At 45.6% G+C, this 26,810-nt stretch overlaps 1 protein-coding gene across 1 annotated transcript in view; it reads right to left on the bottom strand.

Annotated features, from left to right (window-relative positions):
• Nucleotides 1-26,550, bottom strand: part of LOC115458793 (N-alpha-acetyltransferase 15, NatA auxiliary subunit-like) — a gene marked incomplete at its 3' end in the record, with an annotated part of 69,769 nt that extends 43,219 nt beyond the window's left edge. The window contains exon 1 of the mRNA XM_030188603.1: nucleotides 25,943-26,550. Within this exon, the coding sequence (XP_030044463.1) occupies nucleotides 25,943-25,996 (54 nt within the window). The remainder of the gene's footprint in view (nucleotides 1-25,942) is intronic.
• Between the last annotated feature and the right edge of the window lie 260 nt (nucleotides 26,551-26,810).

The raw sequence follows: 26,810 nt of genomic DNA, 5'->3' as shown, positions 1-26,810 counted from the left end.
TTTCTACCCCTGATATCTCACCTTGCATCCAAACCAAGTTTCAGCGTGCTTGTCTGACATTGCTGCCTGGATGTCTCAACGCCACCTGAAATTAAATATGACCAAACCCAGCTTCTCATTTCCCCCCCCCCCCCCAAACCCACCTCCCCGCTCCCCCCGTTTTCTATTTCTGTTGATGGCTCTCTCATTCTCCCTGTCTCCTCAGCTCGAAACCTTGGGGTCATCTTTGACTCTTCTCTCTCCTTCTCTGCTCATATCCAGCAGACCGCCAAGACCTGTCGTTTCTTTCTTTACAACATCCGTAAAATCCGCCCCTTTCTTTCCGAGCACTCTACCAAAACCCTCATCCACACCCTTGTCACCTCTCGTTTAGACTACTGCAATCTGCTTCTTGCTGGCCTCCCACTTAGTCACCTCTCCCCTCTCCAGTCGGTTCAAAACTCTGCTGCCCGTCTCATCTTCCGCCAGGGTCGCTTTACTCATACTACCCCTCTCCTCAAGACCCTTCACTGGCTCCCTATCCGTTTTCGCATCCTGTTCAAACTTCTTCTACTAACCTATAAATGTACTCAACTCTGCTGCTCCCCAGTATCTCTCCACACTCGTCCTTCCCTACACCCCTTCCCGTGCACTCCGCTCCATGGATAAATCCTTCTTATCTGTTCCCTTCTCCACCACTGCCAACTCCAGACTTCGCGCCTTCTGTCTCGCTGCACCCTACGCCTGGAATAAACTTCCTGAGCCCCTACGTCTTGCCCCATCCTTGGCCACCTTTAAATCTAGACTGAAAGCCCACCTCTTTAACTTTGCTTTTGACTCGTAACCACTTGTAACCACTCGCCTCCACCTACCCTCCTCTCTTCCTTCCCGTTCACATTAATTGAATTGATTTGCTTACTTTATTTATTTTTTGTCTATTAGATTGTAAGCTCTTTGAGCAGGGACTGTCTTTCTTCTATGTTTGTGCAGCGCTGCGTATGCCTTGTAGCGCTATAGAAATGCTAAATAGTAGTAGTAGTAGTAGTAGTAATGTTAGCAGGATCTCATAGTAATGAAGGTTTACTGCTGTCTTTTCCAACTGTTAAAGTCATACATTATAAGAAAGTTCATGAAGGATCTTTTTCTTACTACGTGGTTAAGCAATGGAATATGTTACCCTTAAATTTTCATCAAAGTACTTCTTATAGTGTGTTTAGAAAGATTGAAGACTTGGCTATTTTAAACAGTGTTGATATTTAATATTGATACTGTATTTTCATTAGTGGTTGTAAACTGCTCTAAACCTGTTGTTTCAGGGATTTTGCAGTATATAAAATTCTATTAGCACAGCACTAGCGGCCGGATCCAGGGGAAAAAAAACACCAGCTAAAGCTGAATGCAAGCCTCAGGAACTGAGAAAAAGCCCGCCCAAAGAGCCAAGCAGGAACCACACACACAAGGCTGTGGTTTTTTTTTTTTTTTTTGGGGGGGGGGGGTGAACCCGGCTACCGCATGCCAAGCAAGATGGCAGCAGCCAGAGAATTAGCAGATCCGGAGCTCACCAGAAGGCACAGAAAGGTACCCTCCGGCCAGCTCAGAGAAGCACCCTGGAGCACTCATTGTCAAAAAGAAAGCTGCAAGTGAACAATGAATATGTGGCCTCGGATCGGAAAGGCACTGGCCAGGAACCACATGGCAAAGCAGAAAAGCTGCCGGCAGGAGCATGCCAAAGGATACAAAAAAAAACCCTGCGCCAGTCAAAACAGAGAGAGACCACAATGCTCCTCTATGTCAGACCGCACGGCGGCTCCAGCAGCACAACTGGGGGAACGAAAGGAAAAGACATCCCCCCTCCCCCGCTGCTTTTTGGCTGTCCACACCGGGAGCAGCGTTTAAAACAAGCACTCACCCCCATCTGGACTCTGCTTCTGCAGGCAACACTGGTCTTGCAAATTGGCCTAAGCTCGCTGCGTGAGCCTGAGCATGCTGAAGAAGGCCTCTTTTTTTCTTTTTGTGCTCAAATGGCAAAGTTCCTTTTTTGTTTTGTTTTTAAAAGCAGAAGAAGCTGGAGCAAAAGAAAATCTCAGAAACCACAGGCAAGGAACCTCGGGGGGTGGGGGGGGGGAAGAGAAAAAGAGGGACCTGACACCATCAGGTGTGCACCATGAACCTAAGCCTGGGCCGCCTCAACCCCAAAAGCTCTACTAGACCCAGGGAACTAGGCCAGGAGCTAATCAATCCAGAGCTGCACAGTCATGACCATCCACCTGCTGGAGAATATACTGGGGTTAAGGTGGCTGCACATGCCCACATATAGTAAACCTCTGAAGTTCTCTCTAGTTCCACCTGTTGGTAGAGGGACATAACTCACAAGTCTCTGGATTGATCTGTGGGACAATATAGAAGGTGACATTTGTCAACATGATAAAAATAGCATATCAAGCAAAATCAACAAATTCAAGACTGAAAATGTTAAATCTGCAAGTAAGCTTTTGAAATATTGAATGATACTTGGCAAATGTAGTTTCTGAAGCAGAAACAGCTCCGTTGTAGGTTGTTCAGGTCAGCCGCAGAAAGAGAGGAATGTTTTAAGCACCTTGCTTTAACAAGGTACACACTGAGAAGACGTCAAAACTAAACATAAACACTGCTACTTCATAGTTTACCAGGAAGACCAATGCCAAAGTTCCCATCTATGAAGAAAACAGCATTATGCATTTCATTTACTCTCATTCTATGATTGTGTATATCATTAAGAGCAACTTTGTGGCCTTTTTCAAATATGCTGTATAATCAAGGAGCAGAGTCATCATATAAGGAAGTAACTGTGTTTCATGAAAATTCCGAATCCTAATTGGTTACCACAGAACTAGGTAGCAATCGAAATCTCATCAATGCACAAGAGCATTGAGGTGTAGTTATTGCCATCAAGGGGTTCATTTCTGAAAAGACAGAAAAACACGGAAGATAACCTCTCTTTTTACTCCAGGTTTGTTTGCTTGTTTTTTTTTGCAAGCTTGTGGAATTATACTGCAAAAAGTAAATTTGGCCCACTACACTATTAATATGATACCCTCAATACTACCACTCCATATCACACACTGATGTCTGGGAGAAACAACAATACCACTGGAAAAAATATGAAAATCTGCTTACAAGGTCATGCTTTTAGTTCATACTGACTAAATGAAAGGACAAGCTGTTCAAATCGTATTGGTGATAGCTGTTTATGAAAAACAAAGCCCATCTTATAGTGTCATGCTCCACTGAATTATCAGTGGTTGATTAGCGCTACATTTTTACAAACATCAAAAACAACCTTGGAATGAAAATCCATGAATAGAGAGCAAAAATAAAAATAAAAAGATATCACTGTCTCATTTAATCTATGAGCTAAGCACAAGTTAAATAAATCTGTTTATATAATGGGATGCTGAAAAAAAGCCAGTGACCCAAAGAACTCCCATTTAGGAAGAGAAGCCAGATAGGAACCTTGTCCTTCCAAGAAGTACTAAGGCAGAGAAAAGAAGTTAGGGTGCAGGTTTGTTTGTTTGTTTTATTTTTTAATGTACGCTTCCTTACATTTTTATTTTCACATATTTCCACGTTCCACCAGCAAGCTTTTTTTGGCATAGGAATCTGCAGCTGCACCTATTGTGTGATTTACTTTAAGTATTGCTTGTAAGTTGTTTAGACTTCTATACAACATCTACTACAATAAAACGCACCTCCAACGTTCTGAAGCTGACTCCGTGGCTTCACTGAAGGGTTCGTAGAGGTGTCATATCTCTCTCTCCTGCACCCTCACGTCAAAACGCGATGACGTCAGGGGCGGGCCCTGCCCTTGTGTCAAAACGTGATGACATCGAGGGCGGGTACTCAGAAGGCAGGACTAAGGGAACGAACTCGAGACGGCCAGGGCTTTCAATAACGGGGGCAGGGGATACAGGACAATCGCTGGGTGGCTGGAAGGGGGGCAGGGAACACAGGAGAAGAGCTGGTTGGCTGGAGGGGGGCAGGGGCGATGAGAATCACTGGGTGGCTGGAGGGGGGGCAGGGGGGCCAGGGGACAGAGAAGAATCGCAGGGTGCCTGGAGGGGGAGCCAGGGGACAGAGGACAATCGCTGGGTGGCTGGAGGGGGGGCAGGGGACAATCGCTGGGTGGCTGCAGGAGGGGGGGCAGGGGACATAGGAGTGGCTGGAGGGGGGCAGGGGAGACGAGAATCGATGGGTGGCTGGAGGGGGGCAGGGGACAGAGGAGAATCACAGGGTGGCTGGAGGGGGGGCAGGAGACACAGAAGAATCAAAGGGTGGCTGGAGGGGCACCAGGGGACAGAGAAGAATCGCAGGGTGCCTGGAGGGGGGGCCAGGACAGAGGACAATCGTTGGGTGGCTGAAGGGGGGCCAGGGGATAGAGGACAATTGCTGGGTGGCTGGAGGGGGGGGGGGCAGGGGACACAGGAGTGGCTGGAGGGGGGCAGGGGACAGAGAAGAATCGCTGGGTGCCTGAAGGGGGGGCAGGGGACAGAGGAGAATCGATGGCTGGCTGGAGGGGGAGGCAGGACACAGGAGAATCGCTGGATGGCTGGAAGGGGGGCTAGGGCAGAGAGGAGAATCACACACACATTCTCTCTCACACAGACACACTCACACCCAGTCTCACTCTCTCTGTCACAGACAGACGGTCCTGCAAACCACGCAGGGGGGGAGGGGATCTATCTCTTTGACACACACACTCTGACACACACACACTCTCTCTCTCTCTCTCTCACACAGATGCATCAATCACTTGCCTCAAGGTCTTCAGCATCTGTTTCAATTTTATAAATTTTACTTTATTCATAAGAACATAAGAGTAGCCATACTGGTCAGACCAATGGTCCATCTAGCCCAGTATCCTGTTTTCCAAACAGTGGCCAAGCCAGGTCACAAGTACCTAGACGTATTGAAGAAGACCCCCACGTACTCCAGAGTCTGCATGGGAACCAGATGGCTCTTGGCCACACTGACAATCCAACCCAAGGACTGCAGAAGAACCACCACTGGAGAAGTGGACTGCACAATCTCCCGCGATGACAAGGTGCGGATGAACCAATCATCAAGACAGACAGGGCTGAACCAGGGTGCCTTCCCATCTCAAGGCTGTTGCCATGCCTACCATGACCTTGGAAAAGGTGCGTAGAGCTGTGGCCAGGCCAAATGGCATCACCCAGATCTGAAAGTTTTGCCCAAGAATCACAAAGTGGAGAAACCGCTGATGCGGAGCCCAGATGGGGATATGCAAATAGGCCTTTCTGAGATCGAGTACTGTGAAAAACTCACCTGGCTCTGCCACAATGACTGAATACAGTTTCCACACGGAAATGGCAAATCCTGAGGCACTGATTGACTGGTTTCAGGTCCGAAACTGAACGAGTGCAGCCCTTCTTCTTTGGCACCACAAAATAAATAGAATAGGTACCTTGCCCCCATTGTAGCAGGGGGACAGCAATCACTGTTCCCAACTTATGCAATTGCAGCAGCATGAAACACGATGTCCGCTTGCAGGCGACAACACATGGTGAAGCCAAGGGAAAAAAAAATCAGTCAACAATGGGAGAAGAGAACTCTAGCTTGTAGCCATCTTGAACAAGCTCCAAAACCCACTGGCCCAATGTAATTTTGGCCCACTCATCATAAAAGTGAGACAACCATCTCCCTATAAGATCAACGAGTGAGCCGGGACCCCATCACTGGGAGAGACGAGGATGGGAACAAGCGCACTTATCCAAAAGAACTGCTTCTGTTGGTACAAGACTTCGCAGGAAGACTTCGCCCCAGATGATACCTCTTGCTGTCTCCAATCGGAGTCCTCAACAGACCCAACTTAGCAGAAGAAGGATCTGTCTTCCAGTACCCACTGAGTCTTTGAATCCCCCAGATCTTTGACCAGCTTTTCCAAATCCTCTCAAAACAGCTTGACCATAAAGGGCAACTTAATCAGACGCTGCTCCGAAGCTACATCTGCCCCCTGTAGCACAACCACAGCAAACAGTACCCTCTGACCGCCAGTGATATCTGCTTAGCCAACACCCTGACCAAATCATAGAGGGTGTGCACTAAACAAGCTAAAACATTTGGGAAACTCTGTCAGGGCTCCCAAATCATACAAAGCGTCCACCACCTGTTGCACCCAGGAAAGAACAGTCCGGCCTGCATAAGAACTGCAGACCACCACTTGCAACACCAAGGTAGAAACCTCAAACGAAAGCTTGAGAGTGGACTCTAGCTTGCGGTACTGGACTTCCTTGAAGGCAATGCCCCCTACTACCAGTAAGGTTGTCTTCTTTGTCACCGCCATCACCAAGGCATCCACCTTAGGGAGATGCATCTTGTCCAACTCATCCTATGAGACCGGGTACAACCGAAGAGTCACCAGGGAAGCAGAAAACTCCTGCAGCACCACAGATCCCAGAGCGGAGTGCTTAAGAAGAAAGGCGAGATGCAGCAGCAAAATAAACTCCGGGGAGAAGATTTCATCAGCACCCCTAGTGCAGGAAAGCCCAAAACCAACTTCTGAATCACCTCCAGATCCCTTGAGAACCACACTGCGCCCAGACGCGATCGTCAAACTCGCTGTGAGCTTGTGGTATCAGTACAGTGGGAAGAAAAGATGGCCGTGAACTGCGTGTCCCACACGGGGGAAACTGCTGCACTCAAATCACCTACCGAGTCCTCTGCACCATCCAGGCCTGAACACCTCCTGGGGCAGAAACCAGACACTGCTCTCCACTTCCCACATCAGGAGCATTGCTTAACCACTTCAGCAGCCATGGAAAGAAATAAAAACTATCACGAGTACAGTGCAAACAGGAGCACAGTTAAAGCAATACACACCCCTGTAGAAAACATGGCAAACAGTCCCTTCAGAGGCTAATGCTGATGATAGCCTGGAGCCACTAACTCCCCCCCCCCCCCCCAAAGTTAGCTGGCAAGCACTCAGACAGTGCTACAGTCCACCACTCAGAATGCCACAATTTTTCTTTTTTTTTTTAATTGTAGCAATTCTGTGAGGAAGGGAAAGCACAGGTGGAAACAAGGAAAGGAGGATGGGGTGGGGGAGGGACCTGGAAATACCAGGTGTACCCCCTAAAGCTGGCACCGCTCCACCAGAACACCCACGAGCTCTACTGAAATAGCTGAACTAGAACAGGAGCAGCAAACAGAAGGAGCAGGAGCATGTGGAAAACCGTCCATCCACCTGCTGGAGATAAAGAATACTGGCTAGCAAAGGAGCAATACATCCTATAAGGCACAGTTCAACTCAGTGCTCTCTATCGCCAACTGCTGGTAGACGGACACAACCCACAAGTCTCTGGATTCATCTGCTGCTAATGCAAAGGAAAAATATTTTCTCCTGTTTTAAATGGATTTGTTAGTAACTTAATGACATATCCCCTTTTTGAAACAGTAAACCTTCAATTTGTGTTTACCTGTTCCACTCCACTCAGAATTTATGGTAAAATTATGTCTTACCTGATAATTTTCTTTCCTTTAACACAGCAGATGAATCCAGGAACTAGTGGGTTAAGTCTGCCTACCAGCAGGTGGAGATAGAGATAAACAAACTAAAGGCAGTGATGCCAGACGGCCAGCTCCTTCCTCTGTTAGTATGTCATTCGTAAGCAATTGACAAGACCAAAAATATGAAACCAACAACAACCAGAAACCATCCTCACTATGAAAAACAGAGAACCAAATAAGAACTTCGAAATAACTGCAACTTCATCCAGAAATCGGAATCCTTTCCGTGTTCCCATATCTTTTTGAACTCTGCAAAAGAGAACCCGGAAGGAAAAAATAGCCACACTGCACGGAAAATGAAAAAAAAACGTCGGCTGAACTAGGGAGGGATCTTGGATTCATCTGCTGCATTAAAGGAAAGAAAATTATCAGGTAAGACATAATTTTACCTTCCTTGTCACTTGCAGCAGATGAATCCAGGAACTAGTGGGATGTACCAAAGCATTCCTTAAATAGGGTGGGAAGCCAACGCTCCCCGCGCCAACACTCCCGCCCCAAAACTCGCATCCTCCCGAGCAGACATGTCTAGCCTGTAATGTTTCGTAAAAGTATGACGGGATGCCCAAGTAGCCCCCCCAACAAATCTGTTCCAGAGATAAGGCCGACGCCCAAGAAGCCGCCTGTGCCCTAGTAGAATGCGCCTTCAGGGCCACTGGAGACGCCCGCCCTTGTAGCAGATACGCCGCTCCAATGGCTTCCCTAATCCAGCGAGCAATGGAAGCCTTAGAAGCCACCTCACCTCTTTTCGATCCCGACAAGAACACAAAGAGATAGCGTCGAAACTTGTTAGAGATCTGCAAGTACCGAAACAAGTCTCTCCACACAGCCAGGAAACGTAGCGAGGCAAACTCCCCCGGATAATCCTCTCTTTGAAAAGACGGATGATAAACCGCCTGATTGACGTGGAAAGCCGAAACCACTTTAGATAAAAACGATGGCACCGTCTGGATCGACACCCTTGTTTCAGGAAACTGCAAAAAGGATCTCTGGAAGACAAAGCCTGAATTTCAGAAATCCTCCTAGCCGAAGCAATGGCCACCAAAAACACTTTTAAGTGTTAGATCCTTCTCAGAAACCTTATTCAACGGCTCAAACGGTGGGGCCTGGAGGGCTCGCAGTACCACATTCAAATGCCATGCCGGGCACAGCTGCCTCAGAGGAGGCCAAAGCCAAAGAGACCCGCATAGGAAACGGACCACATTAGAGTGAGCTGCTAAAGAGGAACCGTCCAGTTTGCCCTTAAAACAAGCTAGTGCGGCCTCCTGCATTCGTAGGGAATTATATGCCAATCCCTTTTGAAGACCATCCAGAAAGAACTCCAGAATAACCAGAATGTACGCCCAAAAAGTCGATTCAGCATGCAAAGCACATCACGCTGAGAAAGCTTTTCACACTTGCGCGTACGCTGCTGAAGTAGACTGCTTCCGTGCCCCCAAAAGAGTGGCAATGACTGATCCTGAAAATCCCTTCTTCCTCAGCTGCCGCCTCTCAATAGCCAGGCTGTAAGACCAAAGAGGAAGAGATTTTCCATTTGAACTGGCCCTTGATGCAGCAGATCGGGAGTCACCGGAAGTCGCAATGGTGACTCAGAGTGCTCGAACGAGATCCACATACCACGGCCGTCTGGGCCAGACTGGGGCCACTAGAACGACCGGCCCCCGATGCCGCCCTATGTGGCAAAGAACTCTCCCTATCAGAGGCCACGGAGGAAAAACATACAGTAGCTGTTGTTCCGGCCATGGCTGGAGAAGAACGTCCAATCCTGCGGATCCTGGCTGCCGTTTGTGGCTGAAGAACTGGGGACATGAGATCCACTACTCGTCTTCCCCAACATTGACAGATAAGCCGAAAAGCTGAGTCCGACAACGTCCATTCCGCTGCGTCCAAAACAGTCCGGCTGAGAAAATCCACTTGAACATTGTCTTGACCCACAATGTGCGCTGCCGACAAGACTCTGAACATGCGCTTCCACCCATACTAGAAGACGAGACGCTTCCACTGCCAAGGGAAGACTGCGAGTGCCCCCTAACGACTGATGTAAGCCATAGTCGTGGTGTTGTCCGAGAATACACGAACCGCCTGCCCCTGAAGGTCCTGAAAACTCCGCAGCGCATTCACTACTGCTCGCAACTCCAGACTATTGATCAGCCAAGTCGCTTTGAGAGGGGTCCACGATCCCTGGGCTACTTGATGAAGACAATGGGCTCCCCAGCCCGCAAGGCTGGCATCCATCACGGCTACCATCCAATTGGGAGACGCCAGAGAAACACCCTTCTGCAAACTGGATGACCGGAGCCACCACGCGAGACTGTCCCTGGCCTGGCTCGACCAAGGAAGACGTTGTTGATAATCCAGCGACGTCGGCGACCATCTGCTCAAAAGGAAGCTCTGAAGAGGCCGCATGTGAGCCCTCGCCCATGGAATGACCTCCAAGGTCACCATCATGGAACCGAGGAGCTGAACATAGTCCCACACTCGGGGAGCGCGAGAACTCAATAAGGTTCGTACCTGAGAAAGCAATTTGATCCTTCGCTCCTCGTGGAAAAACACTTTCCCCCGCTTCGTATCGTATTGCACTCCAAGATACTCCAGACTGAGTAGGAACCAGATGACTCTTGTCCATACTGACCACCCAACCTAAGGATTGCAACACCGCAATCACTCAGTCGGTGAACACTCAACTCTCCTCAGCCAGTCGTCGAGATATGGATGCACTCGAACCCCCTCCTTCCGCAGGAACGCCGCCACCACCACCACCATGACCTTGGAAAAAGTGAGTGAGGCAGTGGCCATTCCAAAAGGAAGGGCCCGAAACTGGAAGTGCTGACCCAGCACCGCAAATCTGAGAGATCTCTGATGGGGCTGCCACATGGGAATGTGCAGGTAAGCTTCCCTCAAATCGAGAGCCGTCAAAAACTCGCCTGGTTGAACAGCAGCAGTAACTGCCCTTAATGTCTCCATGCGGAAGTGACAAACCTGCAAAAACCGGTTTACTTTTCTGAGATCGAGAATAGGCCGAAAAGCCCCTCCCTTCTTTGGAACCACAAAGAAGATGGTGCCGCAATGACGGAGCGCAGGGTTTCCATGTGAAAGTGTCGCACTCTTAAGGCCTCGTTGACTCTTCGTAAGTCAAGGTTCGGTCTGAAAGACCCGCCTTTTCGAGGGACCACAAAATAAATAGAGTAGCAACCGCAGCCGTGTTTGGCGGGAGGCACTGGAACAACCGCTCTGAGCTGCAGCAAGACTTGTAAGGTCACCTCCACCGCCACCCATTTGACGGCAGTGCCGCATCGGGACTCCATAAAAGCGTCTCACACCGGGGCACCGAATTCCAATCAGTAGCTTTCTCTGATCAGGTCCAGGACCCACTGAGCCGAAGAAATCCTGGTCCACTCCTCAATGACGAGGGAAAGACGACCCCCTACTGCAGGAATCGATGAGTGGACCGGCGTCCTATCATTATGGAGGACGCCCCTGAACTCCTGGCCGTTGGCCGGCCGCTGCAGAATGTTTGTCCGAGCGAAAGGAGTTCCTCTACTGAAAACAGGCACGTTGAGAAAAACCCAGCAGAGCGCCCCAGGCGATACCTACGAGCTTTGCAGAAAAGTGGCCTGGAAGAGGAGGGAAAAAACAGAGCTTTTGGAAGACGGCCGTGGCCTATCCTCAGGTAACCGCTGGGACTTAGAGTCCCCTAGGTCTTTAACAATCTTCTCCAATTCCTCTCCAAAAAACAGACGGCCCCGAAGGGGTAACCTCACCAGCCGCTGCTTAGAGGCCATGTCAGCCGCCCAATGCCATAGCAGGCGGTGGACAGCCAGCGCCACAGACATCTGCTTACCCGCAGCTCTGAGCAGATCATAAAGGGCATCAGCCAAAAAAAGACAGGGCAGACTCCATACGCGGGCCAACCTCAGAGAGGGAACCCGCACCATCGTCGGGCATATCACCCGACTGCTGTAACCAGGAAAGACAGGCATGGGCTGTATATGCGCTGCAAATCGCCGCCCTAAAGGAAAGGCCCGAGATTTCAAAGGACCGCTTCAATGCGGATTCTAGCCGCCAGTCCTGCATATCTTTCAAAGCGACCCCTCCCTCCACCGGGAGAGCAGTCTTTTTAGTCACGGCCGTGACCAACACATCCACTTTAGGCATCCCCAAAGGGGCCAAGTGATCCTCACTCAGAGGATAAAGCTGACCTAAAACCCTGGCAATCTTCAAAGGCCCATTAGGGTCAGACCATTGAGCAGAAATAAGCTCTTGGATGGAGTCATGCACAGGAAAAGCCTGAGAAGGCTTCTTAGTACTAGCCATCCTAGGATTAATAGAGGAGGCATCGCCCTTGACCGATCTTCAATAGAAAGGGCCTGCAAGGGATCAGAAATGAGCGCTGGCAGCTCGTCGCGGTGGAAAATCCATACCGCTTTAGGATCATCCAAATCCTGTGGCAAACAGGGACCCTCACCTGGATCATCGGTCCATGAGGGCCTTCAGACTCCTCAGACTCCCCACAGCCTGACCAGAGGGGGGGGGGGGGGGGAAGGAGAGGTGCCACCATCAGACGGGGAATTTACCCGTCTACGTTTAGCGTCAGTCCAATACTCGGGGGAAGAAGGAAACTCAGCAGCCAACACAGGACTATCAAAACCTGGAGGGAATCCAGTCCGCAACGTAGTGACAGATGCCTCCAGCAGAGTCCATTTTAACATAAAGGCCTTATGCATCAGCAGCACAAATTCAGGGAAGAAAAACTCACCCTGGCCCTCCGCCCCCAAATTAGGAGAAGCGGAGGAAGGAGCTCCTCTAGCAGCCTCGGAACGAGGCATCCCCCTGCACTCAGACTCCTCCGCAACAGCGAGGGTCGAGTCACGCGGCGCTTCCAAAATGGCGCCCGCTGCCAGCTCCATCGAGTGGGAAGAATCGCCACTCGCCATGCCCATACTAGTATGAGCGTCTAAGGAGCACATACTGCAAAGATCCACTGCTGACCTGCGTTTATCACAGCGGGAGCAGCGCTTAACGACTTCAGCAGCCATCGCCCGACTGGACGGAAATATAGAAATAAAATGGCGGCTTCGCACCAAAACTTACCCCGCACAGAATGCTGTCCGCGGGAACCTCCCCGGAGGAGCTGGGCACCACTTTCACCTCAGAAGAGCGAGTCAACGAGTTCCGGTCAAGCTGCACTGAACCAGAATCTCTGGAGAAAGCCTCAGGACAGCACCGCTGTAAAAGCGCGTCTTTTTTTTTTTTATACTGTGAGGAAAGTTAGAGGCAGGCAGCAACAGAGGGACTCCAGGAGGAGGTGGGATGGGGTAAGGCAGGGGCAGGGAACAAAACCAGGTATGCCTTCAAAGTGGGCACCACCAGCCACAACACCCCCGCTCTACTGGCAACGCACAGGAGCCACCCCAGGCAGAAATCCAGAAGCTGATCAAGCGTCATCCACACCTGTTGGGAGATAGCGATATATTGAAGGCAGAAGGGGCTAGCCACTGTGGTTTTTCAGTGTTCTCTATCTCCACCTGCTGGTAGGCGGATATAACCCATCAGTTAATGGATTCATCTGCTGTTGATGACAAGAAAGTTGTTTCCAGATGAAATTTCATTTTTGAATTTGGATATTAAGGTGAGTAGAACCGTTTCTGTGCTGTGGGCAGGTCGAAAGCCTGATTACGACTCATGAAGGATGGAGAACTTTTAGTAAAATAGGCCATAAATCTCTCCTATTGTTGTTTCACTTTGACTGCAAATACCAGAGTGCCCTTTGCATCCGCTCTGAAAACACTTCTCAAGAGCCACTGGCTTTATCGTATTAATCACAGTTGATCAAACAAAGCACTCTACCACTATTACAACAATAGAGATAAGTCACCAAAAATGAGAAATCTTACTTTCTGGTTCCCCAAAATTTCAAATAAAGTGGATAAGAGTGCATTATTTTCATTTAGATTAGATTTTTAAATTAACATAAAAAGGTCCATACACTGAATAGATTATTAAGAACAAAAAAAAAACAACCTCAAACCAGTCAGGGTTCATTTCCCAAACTCAGCTTCTACTTTCATTTACCATATGTGCCATCCAATTTACATAGTCAATTCTTGTCTGAAAATGAATCCAAGTTGAATACAAGATTGAGTTTATTACAGCATAGCTCCCCATAATGGAATTCTCTCCACAGAAATGTTAGTGTAGCAAAGGATTATTTAGATTTTAGATGACTGATTAAGGCATGGTCATTTCTGCAAAACTTTCACATCGATGAGCCCCAATAACATTTTAGCTTCTATTTTCTGTTTGCTTTTCCCATTGGTTATCTATTCCATTTTATATGATTTTAATGTTACAGGCTTTTGGCTATTTCTATTTGGTGCTTCATGCTGTGATTTTATTTTGTTTGCTTTTATTTCATTAAATTATCATGAGAGTTTTTATCAAATGAAAAAGCTCATTTGTAGTCAATTAGTTTTATTTTACATTTACAGGAGACAAAGGAAAGGTAGCCCCAAGAGAAGCAACCTTCTGTCATTTACTTAAAAAAAAAAAAATAGGAAAAAGTCCACTCCATCTTGCCTGAGCAGTAATAGGTAAACCAGGAAAAATTAATATCCTGAGGCCAAGAAAAACAGTATTCAAACTGAAAATGCATCTTTAATATCAAATTTTCATCTGATACCAAGGCAAACAACGTGAAAATCTAGCCACCACTTCTTTGAATCCTAAAGAAACACTATCAGATCCAAGTAATTCATATTTCATCTATTTAATTTATTTCACTTACTATACCGCCCTTACTAACCAGCAGACTAAGGCAGTATACAGACTAAAATTTACAAGCAAAAACAAAAACAGTCATAAAAACAAATCTCATACACTCAGCGAAAGTCTTGAAAAAAAGGGGGGGAAAAAGGGTGGTAGATAGATCACCAATACAAGGGGCTGTGGGAATCATGGATATATAATTCATTTCTTTCATGAGTAACACCAATTTTAAAAAGGCTCCAGGGGCAATCCAGAAAACTACAGACCAGCGAGCGTGATATGAGGTGCCAAGCAAAATGGTAGGAGCTCTTCTGAAAAAAAATAAGCTACTAGCAACATAAATACAAATAGCATAATCAGGCAGAGGCAATGTAATATAGGAAAATTAAACTCTTCTCTTACTGATTTCTGATATTTGCTTTTTGGAAGTTTTAATAAACATATGGATAAGGGTGAACCAGTTGTTATAGTGTGTCAAATGACTTCTCAAGTTCCAGATAAATTTCTGCATGAGACTCTCCCGACAGAAAAGTAATGAGATAGGAGCAAATCTAAATCAAAAAAATAAGTAAGTCAATCTTTATCGTAGAATGGTAACTAGTTTAAATATAGGAAACAAGAGGACTCAATGGAGAAAGGTAAGTAGTACAGCTTCCCCCAAAGATATGTACTGGGATCAATGTATATTTTAACTTTAGCACACAAACCATTCTATTCTGGTGTTCCTGTCTACCTCTCAGTCTTAACTATCCCATATACTCCGCCTCGCTCACTTTGCTCTCTTGATGCCAATCATATGGTCCTTCCTGGGCCTAGAAAGGCCCATTTGGAATCTATGCAGCATTCAGTCTTTTATTTTATAGCTCCCACTCTTTGGAATTGCCTTCCTGTGCACACTCACTCTCAATTTAAGGCACTTCTCAAAACGCATTATTTCTCTTTGGCTTTCCAAACTAGTTCTCAGGGAGCCTATCAGAGGTTTGGCCTGGGATGCCTTAGGTGGCTTTAAATTAATTGGTTTGAATGGGTGAATAAGGGGTTGAGATAAAAGCAGCAAAAAACAGTGGGCTTTTAGCCTAGATTTGAATAGGGCCAGAGATGTACTATTCCAGACATATGTTGCAGCAAGATAAAAGGAACGGAATCTGGAGATGGCATTGGAGAAGGGTAAAGATAAAGATTTACCTGATGAATGGAGTTCCCAGGGAGGATTATGGGGAGAGGTGCTAAGAAGCTGCAGAGTGAATACACTTGTAAATCAATAAGAGGAATTTCAGCTAAATGCAGAAACTGGTAGGGAGTCAATGAACTGACTTGAGGAGAGGGCTAGTAAGCGTAGCGACACCGGCAGAATATAGCAGCAGAATTTTGAACAGATTGATGGGGAGAGACACGGCTTACTGAGAGACCTATGAGAAGCAAGTTGCAGTAATCTAAGCGTGTGGTGATAAGAGCGTGGATGGAAGTGACAAATGTTGGTGATATTATTGAGAAAGAAATTACAGGTTGGATACGTGCAAAGAAAGAGAGGTCAAAGATTACCCCAAGGTTATGAGCTGATGAGACAGGGAGGATACAAGTGTTGTCCACAAAGAAAGAGAAGGGGGGAAGAGGAGACATTTGATTTATTAGTACTTAATTGCCATTTGTCACCAGGATAACAAAACAATGTACAAACATGTTAAAACAATAGAGAGAATAAGAAAGGAACGCCAATAATTACAAAAATAGGGAAAAAAGGCAGAGGAGAAGGGAAGAGAGGAGGTCAGTGCAGAAGGCATGGGAATAAGGTTTAGGGGGAAAGATAAGAAGCTCAGTATTGGCCATGTTTAATTGCAGATGGTGGTGAGACATCCAGGCAGGCTGAGAATTGGACCTGGATTCCTGCTGAAATTTCTAGTGTGGAGAGGTAGATCTGGGTGTCATCAGCATAAGATGATACTAAAAACCATGAGAGGCAATCACAGCATCAAGGGAAGAAGTACAGATGGAGAAAAGAAGAGGTCCCAAGATAGAACCCTGAGGTACACTGACAGATAGTGGGATACAAGGAGGAGGAGGATCCACTAGGACATACACTAAAACTGCGATGGGAAAGATAAAAAGAAAGCCAAGGAAGAACAGAGCCCCCAAATCCAAGTGAGGACAGCGCATCAAGGAGTAGGTGGTGATCAACAGTGTCAAATGCAGTAGATAGATCAAGAAGGATGAGATAGAGACCTTTGTATTTCGCCAGGAACAGGTCATTGGAGACTTTAGCAAGGACTGTTTCAGTTCAATGTAGATGGTAAAAGCCAAATTGAAGTGAATCAAGAATAGCTTGAGATTAAAGAAATTCAAGACAATGGCGGTGCACAGCACGTTCCAATATCTTGAATATGAAAGGGAGGAGGGAGATGGGGCAATAGAAGGGTAGGTAGGGTTCAATTAAGGTTTTTTGAGGAGTGGTATAACTATAGTATGTTTGAAGGCATCAGGAACAGTTACAGTGGAAAGTGAAAGATATGACAGTTAGAAGGGATGATAGTAGGGGAGAGACAGTGCTGAGCAGATGGGTGGGAACAGGTAGTCAGTTTGGAGGAAGCAAGAAAATTACTACTTGCATTTCCTTCAGTTAAAAATACACATTTCAAGGCCATCGTCTCTCAATCATTTTTCTTCTTGGTGGTTCGTTATTGGAATGTTCTTCCACTTAAAAATATAATTCTTCATCAGGCGTAATTCATTTCATAAAGCCTTGAAAACTTGTTTACTAGAATACGTGGGTCTTAATTTAGATTTTTAATTTAAATTTAAACTTTTTTTTTTTTTTGGGGGGGGGTTATTGTAATTTCCTGATGTTTTGTATAATATAGGTTACTATGTAAGTCTAAGTGCTTTGAAAATACACCTCATTTTCTCCAATTTATTTTAAATTTACTACTCAGCAGCTTTATTGCATGTCCTCTAGTCCTTGTGAATCATTGTTTACTCTTTACAAAGATCCATCTATCTACCTGTTTCACTCCACTCAGTATTTTAAACACCTCAATTATATCTCCCCTTAGCCGTCTCTTCTCCAAGCTGAAGAGCCCTAGCCTCTTTAGCTTTTCCTCAGAGGGAAATCATCCCATCCCTTTTATCATTTTCGATGCTCTTCTCTGCGTAGCTTAATTGTGCCTTAAAGCGGAAAAATACTTTCTTGATTTTGTTTTGTACGCGGTTAGTTTCATGCAGTGTCCCCTGTTCTTGCCCTATTTGAAAGATTAGGCAACCATTTCCTATATACCTATTTCATCCCATTCCTGATTTTATAGACCTCTATCATATCTCCTCTCAGCCACCTCCTCTCCAGGTTAACTTGTTCAGTGGAGTGGAGGAGTGGCCTAGTGGTTAGGGTGGTGGACTTTGGTCCTGGGGAACTGAGAAACTGAGTTCGATTCCCAGCACAGGCAGCTCCTTGTGACTCTGGGCAAGTCACTTAACCCCCCATTGCCCACCGCATTGAGCCTGCCATGAGTGGGAAAGCGCGGGGTACAAATGTAATAAAATAAAAAAAAGCCCTTTTTCATAGGGGAGGTGTTACATTTCCTTTATAATTTTGGTTGGCTTTTTTAGTATCCTGCCCTAGTTCACCTATATTTTATGAGATGGTGTAAACAGAATTGCATACAGTACTCTAGGTGCATTTTCATCATGGATCAATATGAAGGAATAATGATATTCTTGAGTCCTCAACCAAGTCACTTCCACCTCCCCCCCCCCCCCCCCCCGTCCAATTTGTCAAACCTGCCATCTTTTCTTTTTTTAAATCACTGAAGAGGAAAACTACTACTAAATCATTTCTATAGCACTACTAGACGTACGCAGCGCTGTACACATTATATGCAAGTACTTTCTCAAAACTGCACATTAGACCTCCTACAAGTTATCTTAGACCTTAACACAGTCACCAACTGAGGACTGCCTTCAGGGCACACACCTTCCAAAAACTTAAATACTAAACAATGTATTTTAAAAATAACCCAAGACTTCACGAGTAACCATTGTAATTCACCCAATAAAGGATTCAGATGTTCAAACCTAGTTTTTTTAAATATTAACCTATCAGATGAGTTCTGAACTGAATCCTAGAATGTTGTCTAGAAGAAAAATTTAAATACCCCCCCCCCCCCCCCCCGTTTACTAAATCGGGCTAGCAGCTGCAGTGTGCTAATGCTGACCCAGCCCATTCACTTTGAATGGGCTGTGTCGACATTGCCACGCAGCTTAGTAAACCGGGTGAGTGAGTTACCATAATCCAGTAGAGATAAGATTGTTAACTGCACAATAATCTTAAAAAGTTCTTCTAAAAATAAGCTTAACTATTCACTGAGTGAAAAAATATTTCCTACTATTTGTTTTAAAAGTATTTTCATGTAAGTCAGTGTGCTTTGAAATTAGACAATATCTTTTTTCCAACACTAGAAGGCAGTTCACACAGAAACCACTAACTACATAGTTCAGTCACTAGGTGTCACCATTAAAAATCCTATATGATATCACTTGTGATAAGTTATTAAGGCTCCCAAGGCAGGCATTTGGCTGAAACACGATGCCATGACAACTCTTACATTTTCAGAATAAAGACCACCCCTTTGTGAAAAGAAAAAAAAAAAATCCTATATGGTTCACTAATTAGATTTTACAGTACAATTTACAACAAAGATTAAATACATAGCTGATTAAACTAGCCCAGCAGGAATAGAAAAGTGGCAAGCCAGTAGGAGGAGAGATCCATAGTGGAGACAGTATGCGGAGCATTCTTCATAAAATTATTTCCAACTACCCTGTATGTGTGCCTGTGTTGGCTCTATGCATGTCTGTAAAAAGAACAGGGTGTGGAAAGAGCAATATTCCATGACTGCTGTATTTCAATGCATCTATGCTGCAGAAATTGCCTCTCCCACAGAAATGCATTGGGCCATTTTTTGGGAGATATTTGTCTGGAACCTTCACTGCAACTTGGATCATTTTAAATTTGATGTGCTTTTTCCTCATTCCCCCCCCCCCCCCCGCCCCCCACACAAATCAAATTTTGCAGAGAGGTTATTTTGTCTCCAGACAACCACTTTTGACACCTTATGTATAATAAAGATGTAGGTAAGTAAGGTTTTGTGGCCACCTATGCCTACTGAAAAACTTCACTTCATTTAGTTCTGAGTGATGTCATACTTGCCCTCTCAATTTTTAATATATCACATTGGTCTAAGACTACCAGTTCAAAAACTGAGCTACCAGAGGTGATTAATGCAGTTGGAAGGTGGCTTCAAAGAATGGAAGATCAGAGAATGGAAATACAAAGAGAGAAGGTACAGAAAGAAAAATTAAAAAAAAAAAGGATGACGCTAAAGAGAAACACAGGGAGGGAAGACAAAATGGAAAGGATGAGGATAGAAGAGGAAAAAGAAAAAAAAACCACCCCTCCCACAAAGGATTAAAAGAAAAGCAACAACAACAAAAAAGAAATCTGAAGAAAAATAACTTCCCTCAGCTCCAAAAGATTTGGCTAATGTTTATCTTTTCTACTCCTAACAACTGCTCTATAGTTACCTGCTTCTCCTCTCTTTCTAGTCTTGACTTTGAGCTCTCAGCCCCTGGAAACACTTTCCACTGCTCTCGCTCACCTACAACACAAGCTTCCCCCCATCTCTATCCTTCCGAGTCCTGCCTGAAGGACCTCTTCCACACAGCAGTGATATCTTACATTCCTCTGCAGCTATCCCCATCCTCATCTCTCTTGATAGGCCTCTATTCTCTCCCATCGGTTTACCAAGCGGTCATAAATTTATAGGCTACCTATAACAGAACTAGACCTGTCCCATAAGAAGTCTGCCTCCCTGCCATATCTCCTTCCCAAATCCTGCTGACATTACTTGGGCATGGGTGGAAGCCTGCTCCCTAAAGCATAATCCACGGACTCTGGATTCTGTGAAAATCAAGTAAAATTGACTGTTGGTCTTCAAACTTCACGAAGATGACAAAATCCACTGTCGCAGCTTTCTATTAAATTGATATAAAGCTACACAGATGGGATTTTATTTGTTCAGGACTTAAATGTTTGGCACTGAAATATGTACGTTACCTTGATAATCTTTTTTATTCTTTCCAACCCAACAGATAATTTAAAAAATAATAATTATGCATAGAGGTTACCAAATTCTCATCCATTTGTCCTTTCTGTCCGGGGACAAAATATTGCTCTGAAAGTTTAATAGAACAGGACCAAATTTTATGTTTTGAAAAACCCACTGAAGAGAGACTAGTTGAAAATGGAGCAGATTGAACTAGGGGTTTCTCAGAAATAAAGTCCCAGCAAAAAATGGCCCAATACATTTCTAAGGGACAAGCAGTTCTAAGGTCTACAGCACAGCAACACTGATACACAGCAATTAGAGAACTGCTCCATTCAAACTGCCTCCCTTCTGCTCTTATCTCCCAATTGCACACAAACACAACAAACAAATATCTGCTCCAACACTATGGCCACGATGCAGTGCCGGACTAGCACCTGCATTTGCTACCGCAGAATGCTGAGAGCTGATGAGTACGTGAAACAACGGAGCTCACCGGCTCACAGCGCAATCAGCATGCTAATGTATTCAAAAGCATATTGATGAGGTACTTCTCTATTCATCCCTAATGTTCAGAGAACTACATGCCTCACAAGGATGCTCCTACCACTGTAACCCATACGCCAGCTTGGAGCTAGTGTTAGGGGTACCGTCTCTCCAGTCTCTCTTCTCCTCCTACACTAGGCAGACCATCAGTCTGAGCTGCAGCATGAAAACTAAAGCTTTGATACTGGTTATGATACGATGTGGAAAACAGTCAAAAGAGCAAACCAATTTTTTTTTTTTTTTTAAGAAAATCAAATACATAAAGGCAAAGCAGAAGTAGATAGGAAAACGCGTCTGCAGCTAAAAAGTGCAGCATGAGAGTGACCTTCTCTTCTGACCAGATCTAACACCGGGGGGGTGGGGGGGGGGGGGGACTTTTTACCTCTATTCAAAAGCACAGCAGTCACCAAACCATGCAGCAAGGAGCCATTCAGTAGCTGCAGAAGCAACAAGTACATACAGGTCTTGTGCGTATGTGCTGGGCATGCCCCCCCCCCTTAAATCGCAATGCTCAGCGCTAGCACACATAACATTTACATATCATTACCTCTGAGCACTGGGTAACTATTTTTGGTGGTGGAAGGGCGGGGTTTTGAGCATCTGCCCCTTAGATTTCAATGCATACAACTACCACCAAACTACGAAGTTTATTTATTATATTTGTATCCCGCACTTTCCCACTAAAAGCAGGCTCAATGCAGCTAACATGGTAATAGGTAACACAGAATTTTGTTATGTAAAGTAGGAAATTAAGTATAACATAATAATAGAATGGATGGGTAGTAATAGGATGGATAGGTAGGTAGAGACAGGTGATAGAGAGAGGAAGTTAAGGTGGGAGATAGATGCCACCCTATATAGCAACCAGCAGAGTTTACAAAAAGAAACATATACAGCCAATTCACCAGGGCCCCGATGCTCAAAACTTTGGAACTGTTTGCTGCAAAGTTCCTCACCAAAGCTCAACACTAATGGCATACAAATTTTATGCACGCTGTTGGCGCTGAGAGTTGGGATGAAAGGAGGGGGGGGGGGAGTGCCAGCAAACACGCAGTCTGCATGGCCAGGGGGAGGAGGCAGCATCAGCTCAGCAGTGATTGTGGCTTCTTTGGGTCACTGACATGTCCTACAGAAGGATATACAAAAGACAGCCCCAGCAGGTGGGAAGGAGGCAGAACAAGCACTTGTATCTCTGCTCTTGCATCAACTGGGGAAGGTTTTGTTCTGGGCGGGGTGGTTGCCCTCTAACAAGTGGCAGCCAAGCTCTCATTTTCCCCCCTTCCCACCCCACTGTGTCTCTCCTCTTGCAAATCCTGTGGCGGGTCCAGAAACCAGCAAATCTCCTCCAGCAAATGGAACCAAAGAAGGGAAGCAAAAGAAGAATGCCTCTCCAGACACCCTAATGCCAACTCCGAGCTGGAACAGGGTTTACTGCGGTAAGGGTGCCCTTCTGAAGGGCACTGTTGTCCGAGCATTGGTTGGAGGGGGGGAGGGGGGGGGGAAGATAGGAAATTAGTGCATTTGCATGCTTTTGCATACACAAGCATGCTACTTGCCCGCTCCGGGGCGAGCTCATTATTCCCCGCAGCAGGGGCCTCTGAACACTGTGCCCAAGCAAACGTGGGTGCTAGTCTAGTGTTAATGGCCTCTAGGTGCCTGCATTTGCTTCCGAGCATCAGGGCCTGAGAGCCAGCCCAGCAAGAACAGCAGATGACAGCAGTGTGGGCATATAAGGTAGGGAAAACACATGCAGCATGCCTCATGAAAATATTTCCAACCCCCTATCCACATGTGTGTCTGTGCCTATGCACACAAAACAGACACATATGTACAGGGACTGGAAGCAATTCCATAAGCCATGCTCCACATATTTTCCCTACTTTAACATGCATTTTTCTTGTATATCATCACAAACGTTTTACATATACACACATGTACATAACTAAAGAATACAAACAAAAGTGAATTTTTTCAGTGCATTTCTTATACTATGTAAAAGTTTTATCAGTAAAAATCTGTCCAATTTTTAGTACATATGCTTTTTGGGAGTTGGCAAATCTTTGGGACAGGGCAGCATGACTCACATTGTAATTCTGTATTGATAAAGCTATGGCTATCTTGCATGTATTATTTATGTGGTGTTCCTAGTGTGGTGCCATACTACTGCTGCTTTCCACAAAACATACAATTACAGTCCAAGGCAGCAAGGATATGGCAGTTCTCCCTTACTGCTTAGCCTGTCTTGCTCACCAAAGGTATACAGAAACACATTAAATAGCATCTTTGATGCATATTTTGTGCTCGAAGTACTAATGCCTAGGTAACCCAGGGGAAAATAAAGGCATTAATATCACTTTTCTCTGCAAGTAATGAAAACCTGTAAATGATCACAGGAAAAAGGACTAACCATTTCTACATAGAGATAATGGGGAATGCTTCATTAAAGCATAGGTTTCACTTTAATTAGAATTTACTACTGCATATTTGGCCTGGAACATGGTTTGAACATAATCAAATATTTCAATTCACCCTCATTTTAAACTCACCTTCTTTCTCCATATTATTTGGCACAAATGTGAACTCTTCAGTAAAACGCTTAACTATTTTTTTCTTTTCAGCTATTTAAACAGCAGGACCACTTACCCCCCCCCCCATTTACTAAGCTGCACGGCAATGGCAACACAGCCCATTCAAAGTGAATGGGTTGTGTTGGCATTAGTGCACTGCAGCCACTAGCATGGCTTAGTAAACAGGGGGGTTAGTATGCCCATTACTAAAACAATACAATAAATCTTTTACCAACATCCTTCTGTGCTTACCCAAGGTTTTCTTACACCATTACTGCTCTGGCTTCTATCAATAGGAGGCTGTACAATACATTCTTTCTATGAAGAAATATTTTCCTCTGTTACTCCTAGATATACCACCTCAAAGCCACAGCCTACAGGATGCAAGATATGTGTATTTCCCCTACAAAAAGGGGCAGTTCCAACAACCACTGCAGTCATGCTTTTTTTTTCTATTACAAAATCAAATGCACATTAAAAAAAACAAAAAAAGTAGAAGACCAAAAACAAGTGTTATTTAAAATCAAATTGTCACAAAAATTGTTGATAAAATGTGAGCCAAACATCTGCAAAACATGCCCTTTGTTTCATTACTGAAAGTGTGGCATGAAATAGGCAGTGAACTAGAAAATGAACCTTGACATTTCTATCCTATCTCCAGGCAAAGAGAGGACAAGAAAAAGACACAACCCTCACACTACAACATCCCTGACAAGGAGAAAGCTCAAACCAGGGAAGCAAAATATTATACAGGGAAGTTAAAATAGCTTTACATACATACAAAGTAGATCACTTTTTCTGCTAGCTATACTTTTAAGTGTGTATATGCGATTCTGTGCCTGCTGAGATGTCATCTGCTGAGGTCCATCACTATTATGCTTACATCGTATTATATGTCTGTTATTTGAACTTCAGTGCTGTTAAATGTATTCATTTTTTATCCTGTTCATGGTAGTCCAATTAATAGGATTCAATTTGCTATTTTCAATTTTCCTTTTTCATTGTATTTATGTTTATAATTCTATTGTTATGTGGTTAACAAAATTGTAAGTGTGATGTTAAACTGTACCTACTGAACACCGTCTTGGGTGAATCCTATCATAATGGCAGTTAATAAATTCCAATAAATATACATTTGTAAAAAATAAAATTAAAAAAAATTAACTAATTTATGTGATGTTAAGATTGCATATGTGTATGTGTTCAAAAACATCAAGGAGCTGGAAAGGAGAGGTGCAATTCAGAATTTGCTAATGTACTTAGAGAACTCATCTCACTTTTACTGTGTCCTGATTTCAATGAACAATACTGAAGATACAAGACTGTAACATTAGTGAAGTGTGTGGGCAAAGTGGATGGATGGTATGGCTTTATCTGCAATCATAGTCTATGTTTCTATGTAAAAGACTATTGTGACAGTCTGCCCAGTGCCCATATCAAAGAGAATGTTGAGTTGAAGTGTGTACCATTAAATGAGTAAGTGGGTGTAAGAGTCCCAAGCATTTGTCAATTAGTGTGTTATGAGTATCAGCTGTGGTTCAGTATCTATCAGCAAAACCGAGTGAACCAGTTTCTGGAGAAACTTCTTGCTATTCCTAGTTTATAAACTTTAATGCATTACAAAAATTATAATCATGTTTACCTTTAATACAACCATTAAAGTACCAAAATGCTCAAAGAATGTATCAAGAAAGCCAGAATTACCAGTGTGCTTTTAGTATATGGGTCATTCGTGTGAAAACATGTATGTGGGTATGTTTGACCTAACTTCTCAACCCTTATAAATACCAAGATTTAACATTAAAATGTCTGGGGGGGAGGGGGGGTCTTCAGAAATGACAAAAGTACCTTCACTTGAAAACAGAAATATTCACACGGTAGATGATAGTAGATAAAATTGGGGATGTTAACGGATGACAACCCTTGCATGGCAAGCATGAATGCATTTGGAACAGCTGGGGGAACAAGGCACAGGTGTAAGATTTACACCCAAAAGGTGCATATGTGACTGGGGGTGATCGCTCTAGAGTGGAGACTGTGATTCCGATGGATAACAACGCTCACAGTGATAGCGAAGAAGAGTGACAACAAATGACACCGAATCAAAGCCTTAAGTATGTGTGTGAAGGAGGGAGGGGATGTTGCATAAAGGTGGGCGACAGCCCCCGCCCCAGAAGTGTGACAGGGTATAAGTCATTGTGAGCAACAGCTCCTTCCTACCTCCGGTACCGGCATGTGTGTGTGGGAGAGGTGAGGTTGCATAAAAGTGGGTGACAGCTCTCGCCCCAGAGGGGTGTGACAGAGTCAGTCATTGTGAGTAACAGCTCCTTCCTACCCCCGAGAAGGGGAACGTGACAGTGAAATTTCGGTGTGCGGGAAGCAGTCCCACGGCTACCCATCCCCCCCCCCTCCCGGACCGGGCTCCGCTCTTACCAGAATGCGCTTGAAAAGCGCGTTCTCCTTGGGGGGGAGGCTGACGGACGGCATCTCCCCGGCTCTGAAGGCTGCGGCCTCCTCCTCCTCCGCGGCGGCTGCCCGGACGCTTCCGTGTCTCGCGCACCCTCCCCCGCTCGGCTCCTGCCCGTGGCCCGCGCCCCCCTCTCACGTTCCGAGTCTCTGTTGCGCGCGCGTCCGCGCCTCCCTCAGTCGGTGTCTGTGTCGGGCGTACGCGCGCCCGTTCGTCCGTCTTCCTCGCGAGCGCCGCGTCCGTGTGTATCTCGCACGCGAGCGCCGGCTCTCTCTCTCTCTTCCCGGTTTGGGCAGCTGCTGGGCCTGGCGTGTTCTCTCTTGCAGCACAAAAAAGAGTGTACTCGGAGCCTTAACAGCCCCGTCGGACCCGCATACTGCGCGTTAGGACTGGCGGCCTTCTCTTTCTTTGCCCCTCCTCCCCGAGCTCGAGCGTTCTTTTCTCTCGGGTCCTCTGTCGGCGGTTCACGTGGTCAATGAGCAGACCGACACACTCAAGTCTTAGCCAAAATGGCCGAGGAGCAGGGCCTTCTCCTCCCGGGTCACCGCAGGCACTGAGTCTGCGCGTGACCTCGTCTCCGTTTCCGCCCAAGCCTCAGGAGAAGGGCGGGAGGACCTGACCCAAAGCGGGGGATCACGTGAGTCGTTTGGCGTCTGTTGGCGCCATCTTTGATTGGGGCCCGCCCGCCTCTTAGAGCCACCGAGTTGGCCAGTATTGCAGCAGGAGGAACGTTTTGGATCATGTGTGTCTCAGTTTTTAGCAACCACATTATAGTTAGGGTTGCTTGTCATATGGCTCCAGAAAAAGGAAGACAGGTTGAGCCAGTCTGGGTTT

Source organism: Microcaecilia unicolor, unplaced genomic scaffold (genome assembly GCF_901765095.1).
Source record: "Microcaecilia unicolor unplaced genomic scaffold, aMicUni1.1, whole genome shotgun sequence".
Lineage (NCBI taxonomy): Eukaryota > Metazoa > Chordata > Amphibia > Gymnophiona > Siphonopidae > Microcaecilia > Microcaecilia unicolor.
The sequence above is the reverse complement of the archived record's forward strand: the minus strand, read 5'-3'. Positions and strand labels throughout refer to the sequence as shown.